The 12,250-nt window shown below is 34.1% G+C and overlaps 1 protein-coding gene across 12 annotated transcripts in view; it reads left to right on the top strand.

The window, feature by feature from the left end:
• The window catches only part of KCNH7 (potassium voltage-gated channel subfamily H member 7), a 472,129-nt gene that overhangs the window by 404,442 nt on the left and 55,437 nt on the right, over window positions 1–12,250 (top strand). For all 12 annotated transcript variants that reach the window (XR_011528781.1, XR_011528782.1, XR_011528780.1 and 9 more), the window contains one exon: window positions 2,821–3,220. Coding sequence is in view for 8 of the 12 variants with exons in the window: in XM_070581419.1 (XP_070437520.1) it covers window positions 2,821–3,220 (400 nt within the window). In the remaining 4 variants the exon portion in view is untranslated. The remainder of the gene's footprint in view (window positions 1–2,820; window positions 3,221–12,250) is intronic.

Raw genomic sequence — 12,250 nt, 5'->3', positions numbered from 1 at the left:
GCCCAGGTGTGTTAGCAGCATCTTGATAACAAGAGAAATAAGGCCAAGTCGTTTGTTACATTGTCAAACTAGCATATGTAGTTATGCTTGGTTGCATGTTACGGAATCACAAGAGAATCACTCTGACCATTGAAGTCATTATTCATTCATCCTTATGATGCAACTGAGAGATCAAACAACTGCTTAATAATCTCTCTACCTCTGTCTCTCCCTCTGCAATTATTTTGTATAAGTACTGTCAGTTGGGTTGAGAGTTCATCATGTACCATATTTCTTAAGAAATTTTTCCAGAAAAGATGTCATTTGTGTGTTAGTGTATAAATTATATTTATCTGCTTAGAGAAACTTACTGTGATCCAGGTTTTACCTCATTTTGATATAATCCTAGAATAAAACATCAGAAATTTCTTTGGAGGAGGGCAGAAAGGAGGGTGGCACACATAGCAGATTTGATTCCTTTTCTTTTCATAACATCATTTTTACTCTACTATCTTTGCAGCCGGAAGAGTCCTTAGTACTTATTATCACAATGTTGTTAAAACAGCTCATTTGTTTTGAAGCGTTTCACTTCCTTAACCAAATATCTAGAGATTTTCATTACATTTCATTTATTTTGAGGTCAGAGAGAAATTTTGTTCCAAAGCAAGAAGTTTTAAACAATCACCTGAGTATTTCTGATTTCTCAACGCAAGTAAATAGGTAACAGAGCTAGGAGGAAAAATAAGGACACAACTTAAGCTGTGAAGTGTAGAAATGGAGACACATTGAACCAGGGTAATTCCTGTTTCCAGAGTCTGAGCAGTCAGTGCATCTAGAGGGTGTTCTTGTCTTTAAAATCCCTGCCATTTCCTGAGGAGACAGAAAGGCCAGTGTGGAAAAGCCTACATTTGGAATTTTAGATGTCAAAGTAATTCATTTGGAAAATAAGTAAGCTCTATCAACCCACCTCACAATATAAATTCCTGTTTACTGAGAAACAAAAGCATATGGGATATTCAAACAAAAACACAAAGAGCTACCCTTTACTGGGTATTATCTACAACCCTGTAAGGAGACATTATTATGCACAATTACAGATGAAGAAATCGATGCTTTGAGATTAAATAAATAACTTATCCAAGGGGACACACTGGTACAGAAGTAAAATTCAAACATAAATTCACCTGTTCCTTTGTATAGTTCATGGGCAGAGTACAAAGTCTTAGCATATAACTACTAAGATAAAATATTGATAATACAAATAGTGGAACATTTCTCTCAGGGAACCACCTAACACTAACTTAAACTCTCCATTTATTCATTGAGAAGAGATATACTTTTAATTTTGTGAAGAAAGAAACGCTATTTTCTTTATTTTACCCTGAAAAATAATAACTCAGCATTGGAAACAAAGAAGACTCATCTGTCTACACATTCCCAAATGAGCAAAGTCCAATTGTAAAAAGCACATCTCAACTAAGCAAGTTCCTCTCACTTCTAGAGGATTCCAAAACTAACTGAAAAGTATTCAAGGGAGACTGAGGGATCCCACCTTCCCTTGTGACCACTCTGACACAAGAAAAAGAAAATACCACAACGCTTACTACTAAATTTTAATAAAAAGAGTTTTCTTGATATTTAGTGCTCTTTTCCCACCAAGTCAATATGAATAGATATAGGGTGATAGTTATGCATGTGCTATTTCTTTAATTAAAATATGTGTTCTTAACTCAGTTGGATGTACTTTGCAAGATAAAAACCAACAATGAGCACATAAAATGACTCAATAATTGATTGGTAAACACCATGTAACTATGGAATAATTATATGCCCTGTGAATTATATAGTACTTATAGTTGACATTATTTAGGAATCCTAAGAAATGAACTTGTAATTTGTACTTATCAGATTTCAAATCCAAACAACCAGTTAAGTATCATGGTATTATATAAAAGTGTCCTATCATTAGATACCTGGTCAATAATAATCATACAATTAATTACACATATCACACCCTAAAGCAAAATACATAATATCTTGGGATATCCAGAAACAATTTATCAATTTAAGCCATTTAGGAAGAAAAAAACGAATTCAAATATAGTGCCTAAGGAATGCATGCAATCATCCAATAATTTTCGCAGTTGTCTGCTTGACCGGCTCCTTCTCATTACACAGGGCTTTGTCAGCTCTAATGTCAGCTCCCCAGCAAGACCTTCCTCCAGCTTCCTTTCTAATGTGGACCAATCCCAACCCATTCCCCCAAACACCCTCTATCATATCACTCTGTTTTATTATCATCATCACACTTTTCGCTCTTTGAAACGATCTTACTATTTGTTTGTTTTAAAAATGTCTGTCTCTTTGCAATAAATAGTGGACCTTGTTTCCCTTCATTAGAGAAGACAGTTTGTCTAGTAAATAACTGTCTCTTTCTATTAGAAAAGTGACTGTCTGTTTGTTCAACACTATAATCCCAATGTGTGGCACTTCCTAGGCACACCAGCAACACACTGGAGTGTTTGTTGTTGAATGAATGATTCACTGAGTACCCATTATGTGCAAGGCACTTGGTTAGAGCATAAAACTAGACAGATAGAATCTCTGTCCCATGGGTGGTGTTTGTGAAGATATTGAATTAATGTACCACACACTTTTAAAGTATTTTCCAAAGCAGGTGTAAAATTAAAAATAAAAACTAACCTTAATACTTAATTCAAATATACAGTTACCCTCAATGCTATCATACTGTTTTAATCTGTTTCCACCTGCTTTGATTCACAGGAACACACATTGAAATGTTTACCAACTGTTTCTGACCATGCACGTTTATTTCCACAGACAACAACGTTAATTGGTCTTTTGAAGACAGCTCGACTCCTTCGTCTTGTGCGAGTGGCCCGGAAACTGGATCGATATTCAGAATATGGCGCTGCTGTTCTAATGCTCTTAATGTGCATATTTGCCCTGATTGCTCACTGGCTGGCTTGCATTTGGTATGCAATTGGGAATGTAGAAAGGCCCTACCTGACTGACAAAATTGGATGGTTGGATTCCTTAGGACAACAAATTGGGAAACGTTACAATGACAGTGACTCAAGTTCTGGACCATCCATTAAAGACAAATATGTCACGGCACTTTATTTTACCTTCAGCAGTTTAACCAGTGTAGGATTCGGGAACGTGTCTCCTAACACCAACTCCGAGAAAATATTTTCAATTTGTGTCATGTTGATTGGCTGTAAGTAGATTTCTCTTTTGTTATCTATTAGGATAAAATAATATCACAAAATTGATCACTCTAGAACATTTAGACTAAGGCAAAAAATGTCATAGAAAATTGTGGAGATCATGGGATTACGTATATATGGGTATTATATTCTATCAAATCTGATTCTGTCTGTGAAGGGGAGACAGCAAAGATCTTTCAGGACCTCAGGAGACCACTAGCATGAAACTGGAGTGACATGGGTCTTGGAATTCAGGAATTGAGGCTAGCAGTTCACATTTACTGCTGTAAACAAGTGTCTATAATTTATTACCAATGGTTATTTTCTGTTTCAAGCAGAGGTCAGATTAGAATGGGAAGGATTAGCTTATATTACATTACTAGATAGATATATAGTAAATAGATATAGATTGCATATGTATACACAATACATACATATATATGTATTTTGATATACGTAATTTTCCCTGCAATTGACTAAAAATTCCTTTCCCTGTGACATTATGCCAAGGTCTAAGTGATTGCCCTTTGTCCTGTAATGAGGTAATGACATGGACATCGTTTGTAAAGTATATTCTTCAGAATAAGAAAAAAAGTTCTGTGTTAAACTAAAGATATTTTAATGTTAATATTTTTAAGAAATCACACTGTGGAACCACTAAAGACAATCTTGCTGATAGCAGTCAGCAATTGACAAAAGCATGATGGATCTTTAAAGCTTAAATAAGAGTATCATCCTTAGATTGTGCACATATTTGAGAATAGATCCAGAGTTGATTTTTAAATACTAACATATTGACTAATGAAATGTGCTTAGATAAGCTTAATAAACAAAACTTAAATAGATTCATCCAATTTATTCAGCTTATTTAAAATTTACTTTTCATATACTTGACTTGGTGTTTTTATTTTGGTGAGATTTGTATAGGCAAATAACGTTATATTTCAACAACTCCTGAGATATTCTACAAATTCGGGCTAAGCCTGGGCTATAAATACAGCAGTTGCATTGCACCCAGAAGGAAATGGAAATGAAGCTGACTGGAAAAAAATAGAAAAATCCGTTCCAGAGAGACTGAATCTGTCAGAGGAAACACAGTCCCAACCGCTCTGTGATTGCAACTGTTAGCAAATACTTTATAGTGATTTTCAATTTTAGTGGCATAAGTAGCAAAGAGAGACAAGGAAAGAAAGTTTGTTCTTAATTACTCAAACATCTGTGTAGAAAAAATATATATGATTTTTTTAAAGAGAACAAAACCAGCATCTTGAAAGTTAGAATTTACAAAAAAGAATTTTTAAAAATGCACTGAAGTTGAACCTGTTCACCATTTAGGAATCCTTACCACCTGTGAGAATTAAGTGATATTCATAGTACTGTTTATCATGTGAGTTATTTTAAATTAAAGAAAACTCAGTACTGTACTTCCTCTATATCCAATCTCTAATCCCTAAATGAAGGGATTATTGACAGTTTTTTTCTTCCTTTTTTCCTATCTCCTTCCTCCCTTCCTTCTCTTTCAAATGTGACACTAGGCTATTTCTATTGATTCTTAAAGAAGAATATTTGTTTCCTGAAGATGAATTTTATATTTTAAGAAAAGAGAAAACACTCTAGCTAATTGGGTAGAGCGAGGTACATCCACATTCCACATAACATGCTTTATTTGAGTAATAGACTTGGTTCTACAAATCTTAATCAATACAGGACTATGTAAAGCTTAATGTCACTCAGAAAAAGTTTATAGACATTCCTGGAGAATTCTGTCATGACCTATTATGCCATAAATAAAGAAAAAAGGTAAAATTAGGATTTGAAAGTTAACAATAATAAGAATGCCATGAAATTTGCTTAGCCATTTTATGTATATAGGTATATCTATTCATGATATTTCCATTTATATCCAACGGTGTTAGAAAATGATTTGGTTCTCTTTGTTTGGTTATATTTCTATACCAAGTACATACTCTTCAGATTTATGAGTGGCCTGATTTAAACTTAAAAATAAAATACAATATCCAAAAATATAATGTAAAATATTGTATATGAACCTATCCTAGTTATAGTCTATTTTGTCTAGTTATCAGGTCAAATTCTCTCATCATCCCTAAACTTCTTTAAATCTAATGCTGATTCTAAAGGAAAAATTTTAGGCCATGTTGTAGAAAACAAAGCAATCTACCATGTCTCTGACAGCAATATAATTCAAGGAAAATAAAAATTAAACATTAAAAACTGGCATATAACTAAATATGAATAATTCAAATGCCTATAGATACATTTTTAGAAGCTACTATTTGCAAGACAGTTACTAATTGTGCTGCTGAATGTGTACAGAGAATTCATTTTAAAGGTGTACACAATTCAAGATGAAAAATAAAGGAAAATTTTAGTGGTCATTAGATAAGTGTTAATATAAGTTATGATCATATATTTAAATCTATGTGTTCTAACATATACATTTATATTTTTATTCAAATAATATAGCATACACATTTAATTTCAAAAACAAATAAACCAGTAAATGAAAGCAAATGTATTCCATCTCTGCTTGACAAACGTCTTGGGATCATTTTTTGTTTTTATAGCATGTAAAAAATGTTATTAGATTTCTGCTTCTAGCCATGATGGAGTAACTGGAACCTTACAATACCTCTACAAATTTTTAGAAAAATAATAGAAAATTGAACAAAATATACAAGGCAACTGTTTTCAGACATTGGAAAACAGAAGTAGGGAAATTTGATCCCAGAGAGAAGAAAAATAAACAAGATGGATCCCATAATACCCTCAGCTTTCTGCATGGAGGCACTTTCTGGATCGTATTGAAAGGAGAAGCAACCTAAACAGATGACAGTGATCTTGCTGAGTTAAGAAAACAAGATCAGAGGCTATGGAGGCTGAGGTGCTAAAATTTGCAAGATAACCAGAGAAGAGGCAGCTATGGTAAAGAAAGCTCCAGAAATCTATTTACATATTCGTTTGAGTCTGCTGATGAATAGCATCATAAATGCATGAGGCAAAACTCCTCAAGGACTGGAAAATAAATACCAGAAGTACTGTAAGCTGAACAGTTTCCAGAGCTCACGTAGTTTTGGGAGAAATTCAAGTTCTTGTCAGCAGGATGGAAAGCCCTCATTGAATATTGAGCATATTTAATAGAAACCTCAGGAAAAGGTGCCATAGTACTATGGCTAGTCTAGCCCTAACAATGCTTAAAAAACAAGCCTCAAAAGGAACAAAGCTGATCTACAAGTATTTTAACTGCCTGCAAGAACAATGCATAACATTTCTAAAGGTAGACAAAAAATACACAGCAAAGAGCAAGGTTAAATTTGCAATGCCCAGCAGCCATTAAAAAATTAATTAATATGCTATGAAGTAGGGAAATGTAACTCATAAGCAGGAGAAAAACTTTTTTTAAAACTCCTAACTGATAAAGAAGATGTGGTTCACACACACACACACACAAGGATTATTATTTAGCCATAAAAAATTAATCTTGCCATTTGCAACAACATGGATGGACCTTGAGGTCATTATGCCAAGTGAAATAAGTCAGAGAAAGACAAACACCATATAATCTCACTTATATGTGGAATCTAAAAAGAAAAAATTCTTTTTAAAAACTAAGCTCATAGATACAGGAGACAAATTGGTAATTGCCAGAGGCTAAGGTGGGGGGCAGGGTGGTTGAAATGGGTCAAGGGAATCAAAAGTACAAATTTCCAGTTGTTAAATAAATAAGTCATGGGGATGCAATGTACAACATGGTGACTATAGTTAATAATAATGTATTGCATATTTGAAAGTTACTAAGGGAAAAAATCTTAGAAGTTCTCATCATGAGAAAAAAATTCTGTAACTATGGATGATGACAGATGTTAATGAGACTTATTGTCGGGAACATTTTGCAACATATACAAATATCTAATCATTATGTTATACACCTGGAATTAATATAATGTTTTATGCTAATCAGAGCTTAGCGAAAAAATAAAAACCAAAAATCCAGAAACAGAATTGACAGAGATGATGGAACTAGCAGACAGTCCCAAGGACTTGAACAAATGTGTATGTGGACTCCCAGAAAATGGGGCCTAGAGGGGCAAGGTAGAAAAGAAATTTTTTTTAATGGCTGAAAATTGTCCAAAATTTATAAAAACTATGAAGCACAGATCTAAGAAATTCAGTGAATCTCAAATAGCTTAAACACACACACAAAAAAACACACCAAGGCACATCATAATCAAATTACTGAAAACTCATGATAAAGAGAAAAACTCTTAAAAGCAACCAGAGAGAAAAAAAATGGCACATAAGGTGCAGAGGGAAAACATTAGGTTGATAGCAGATTTCTTATTAGAAACAATGCAAGCTAGAAGACAGTGGAATAAGATCTTTAAGCGCCAAAAGAAAAACAAAATCTGTCAACATAGAAATCTCGGTTCAATTAAACTGTCTTTCAAAAGTGACAGACAAAACCTGACATAATTCATCATAAGAAGATTACAAGAAATTATAAAGTTCTTCAGGTGAAAGGAAAATGATACAAGATGAATCAGTAAAGATATAAAAGACGAAGAATACTATCAATTAACTTGATACATAGGCAATTACAGAATATCAGCAGAATTCACATTCTTTTCTAGTGCATATGGAATATTTATCAAGACAGACCATATGCTGGGATAGAAAACAAGTCACCAAGACAGATCATATTCTGGACCAAAAAGAAATGTCAATAAATTCAAAAGTATTAAGTCATACAGAGTATTTCTCTGACTGTAAGAGAAACCAGAAATTAGCAAAAAAAAAAAAAAAAAGAAAAAAAGAAAAGAAAAAGAAAGATTAAAGAAAGAACAGTAGATAGATATTTAGAAAGTTTCCAAATATTTGAAATTAAGTAACACACTTCTGAAGAACCTGTGGTTCAAAGAAAAAAATCACATGGAAAATTAGAAAATAGTTTTAACTGAATGAAAATCAAAATAGAATGTATCAAAAATTGTAAGAGGTAGCTAAAACAGTGTTCAGAGGAAAATTATAGCTTTAAGTGTTTTTATTAAAAAAGAAGAATGAGAGGCTGGCCTGGTGACATAGTAGATAAGTTCGTGTGCTCCACTTCAGTGGCCTGGGGTTTGCAGGTTCAGATGCTGGGCATGGACCTATGCACTGCTCATCAAGCCATGCTGTGGCAGTGTACTGCATGCAAAATTGAGGGAGATCAGCACGGATGTTAGCTCAGGTACAATCTTCCTCAGGCAAAAAGAGGAAGATTGGCAACAGATGTTACCTCAGGGCTGATCTTCATCACCAAAAAAAAAAAAAAAAAAAGGCTGCAGGGCCAGATGTTATTATGATATAAACATGTCCTACTGCACCTGGCATTAAAAAAGAAGAAGAAGAAAGATCTAAAATCAAAGATCTAAGCTTTCATCTTAAGAAGCTAGTAAAAGACAAGTGAATTAAACCTAATATAAGTAGAAGAAATAATAGAGATAAGAGCAAAAATTAATAAAATAAAAGACATGTAGAGGGGCCAGCCCTGTAGCCAAGTGGTTAAGTTCTCGTGCTCCACTTCGGCAGGACGGCCCAGCGTTTCGCGGGTTCAGATCCTGGGCATGGACATGGCACCACTCATTGGGCCATGCTGAGGCAGCATCCCACATGCCACAACTAGAAGGACCCACAAGTAAAAATATACAATTATGTAAAAGAAAACATAAAAAAGCAAACAAACATATAGAGCCAGCCCTGATAGCCTGGTGGTTAAAGTTTGATGCTTTCACCGCTTTGTCAGCCTGGATTCCCTTCCTGGTCATGGAACCATACCACCAGTCTGTCAGTTGCCATGCTGTGGCAGCGGCACACATAAAAAAACTGGAAAGACTTACAACCAGGATATACAACCATGCACTGAGGCTTCGGGGAGGAAAGGGAAAAAATAAAAATAATAAAAATTAAAAACAAGCAAACAATAGAGAAAATTAATGAGAATAAATTCTGGCTCTTTTAAAAGATCAATAAAATTGATAAACCTCCAATTAGACTGAAGAGAGAGAGAGAAGACCTGTTACTAATGTCTTGTGTGAAAGAAAAGATGTAGCTACAAATCCGAAAGACATTGAAAGGATAATAAAGTAATATTATAGATTACTTTGTGATAATAAATATGACAATTTAGATGTAACGGACAAATTCTTTGAATAATACAAATCACCAAAACTGAAACAAATGGAAAAACAACCCAGAGCCATAAAATAAAAATTGATAAATTGAATTTCATCAAAATTAGTAACTTCAACTTTTTAAAGGACTCTGTAAGAAAAGGAACAGGCAAATGACAGACCAAAAGAAAAAGATTCTCAACATTTAGACCTGAAAAAAAGACTTGTATTGAGAATATATCAAGAATTCTTACAAGCCCCTAATAAGAAGACAACTCAATTTAAAAATGAGCAAAAGATTTAAACGCTCATTTTACAAAAGAAGATATATGAATAGCCAATAAGTACATGAAAAGATGTTATTAGTCATCAGGGAAATGCAAATTAAAAGCCCAATGAGATATTATACTACCACTGCAATGGTTAAAACGAAAGACTGATAATACCAAATGTTCGAAAGGTTGTGGAACGACTGATACTCTCATATATTGCTGGTGGGAGTGTAAAATGACACAACTTCAGGAAATAGTGTGGCAGTTTCCTATAAACTCAGCAGTTCCACTCCTAAGTGTTTAAATGGGAAGTGAAAATAAATGCCCACACAAAGACTTGTACACAAATGTTCATGGCAGTTTTATTCATAATAGCCAAAAACTTGAGACAGTGAGATTTCTGTCAACAGAAGAGATAAATAAACTGTGGCAGAGCCACATGATGCAAATTTACTCAGCGACAAAAGAGAACAAATTACTGACACACAAAATAGAATTAATTTCAAAAACATTATGTGAGCAGAAGAAGTCAGACACAAATGAATATGTACGTTATAACTCCATTTATATGAACTCCTAGGAAATGCAAACTAATCTGTAAAGACATAAAGGAGCCCAGTGGTTATCTAGGGTCGGAAATGGGTGGGCAGGTAGTCAAGGAACACAGGAACCTTTTGGGGTGATGGAAATGGTCTATATCTTGATTGTGTTTACAGAAGTGTGTACATTTGCCAAAAATAACTGAACTATATAGTTAAAAGTGCTTCATTTTATTATATGTAAATTGCACATTAGTACAATTTATTTTTTTGTTACAGTTTTTTTAATAGGTAGAAAAGCAAGTGTATTTGTTCTATCAGCGTGTTTCAGCTAATACCCAATGACCAACTAAATTCATTAGTTTGGTGAGCATATCAGATTTTGGATGTGGTATGCTAAAGTTTTAAGACATACCTGTTTTATTTCTATAGTATCTAAACCTAAAGTAAGTCATTTTGATGAAATAAGAACTCCCTATTAAGGAAAGCTAAGGAAAATGATGAGTTGCGGAGAGAAACACCTATCTATAGTCTGCCAACTTGCTTTTGATTCACATTTTACGGCAGATGGTGGGCATTAACTAAATAATGTATACAGAATATTAGCATTTTGTGCTTCTCTCTTGCTTACAGCCTTTAGCTCTATTTGCTTCCAAAAAAAAAGGAAAAGAGGGGCTGGCCCCGTGGCCGAGTGATTAAGTTCGCGTGCTCCGCTGCAGGCGGCCCAGTGTTTCGTTGGTTCGAATCCTGGGCGCGGACATGACACTGCTCATCAAACCACGCTGAGGCAGCATCCCACATGCCACAACTAGAAGGACCCACAAGGAAGAATATACAACTATGTACCGGGGGGCTTTGGGGAGAAAAATGAAAAAAATAAAAAATCTAAAAAAAAAAAAAAAGGGAAAGAATTCATGCCTTATTATAATTTAAAAAGCCATTAGCATAAAATTTCCTAAGAGGTGTCATTCATGTATTTAACCATGAATTTATCATTTAGATTTTGCCATCTTGTCAGTGAGTGGAAATACCTATTTATGACCCAAACTAGTATTTGGTTCATTTTTATGGCAGTATGGGCATAAAACAACAGTATTTATTAAAAACTAAGTAAGAATGTTTTCCCTGACTCTTCTACTAGTAATGTGTTTTAGGTTAAATAACTAGCGTTGATTATGTGCCCTCTGATTAAATCAAGTAAACTTACTCAGTACTAACTAAACTATTTCCTGAGAACATGACAGGTACTTTGGAGACATAACGGCATGCATAAATATTTCCAATACTACAATTAGGAAGAGTAAAATATATTTTTCACTTGAATCTCCTTGGATCATAGAAATCAGTTTCAGGCAAGTGTTGCTAACTCCCTAATGATTAACTATTCATTTACTCAGATTAGGCTTGAGTCTTTTTTCTGTGGAAGATACAAACTAAACAACTTGCCTGTCTTACTGAGAATTGCTGTCTTTCCCACATCCCAGTTCAGCTCCCTACAGATCTCCCAACTTTCATCCCTTTAAATAGATAAAAACAAGGGCCACCCCGTTCTCTCAGACATTCTCTTACTTGGGACATCTATAGTAAACAAGATCCACGCTAACCAAGAGACAAAGGTAAGATGGAAAAGAAAGCAGATGACCGAGAAGTTAAGTCATTTTAACACACGCTCAAAGATCAAGATATAGACCATGTATCATGATATGATTTTTGTACAGAGTATAGCATTTTTTTAGGATTATTAGAAACCAATACAAATATGAAAAGAAAGAGAAGACCCTTAAAAAGCTTACGTTAAATAATAACGATTTAGCCCAGGCAGCACTAAAACGGGTATTCTAAGTATTGCCTATATAGCGAGGGTTGTCTTAGCAGTTTCTTTCTTCCCTTAGATGAAAGAACAAAGGCATATTCTATTTTTCTCTACAAAATAAAACTATATTCTCATATTCTAAGCCAGAGATATCTGTTTCTCATGCAGAAATACTATAAAAATCAATTTTAATAGATTAAAAATTGTATACAAGTAGATACGCTAAGGAAACTCCGAGTTCCTTAAG

Source organism: Equus przewalskii, chromosome 17, assembly GCF_037783145.1.
Source record: "Equus przewalskii isolate Varuska chromosome 17, EquPr2, whole genome shotgun sequence".
NCBI classification, from domain to species: domain Eukaryota; kingdom Metazoa; phylum Chordata; class Mammalia; order Perissodactyla; family Equidae; genus Equus; species Equus przewalskii.
This window is presented reverse-complemented; position numbering and strand designations above follow the sequence as displayed.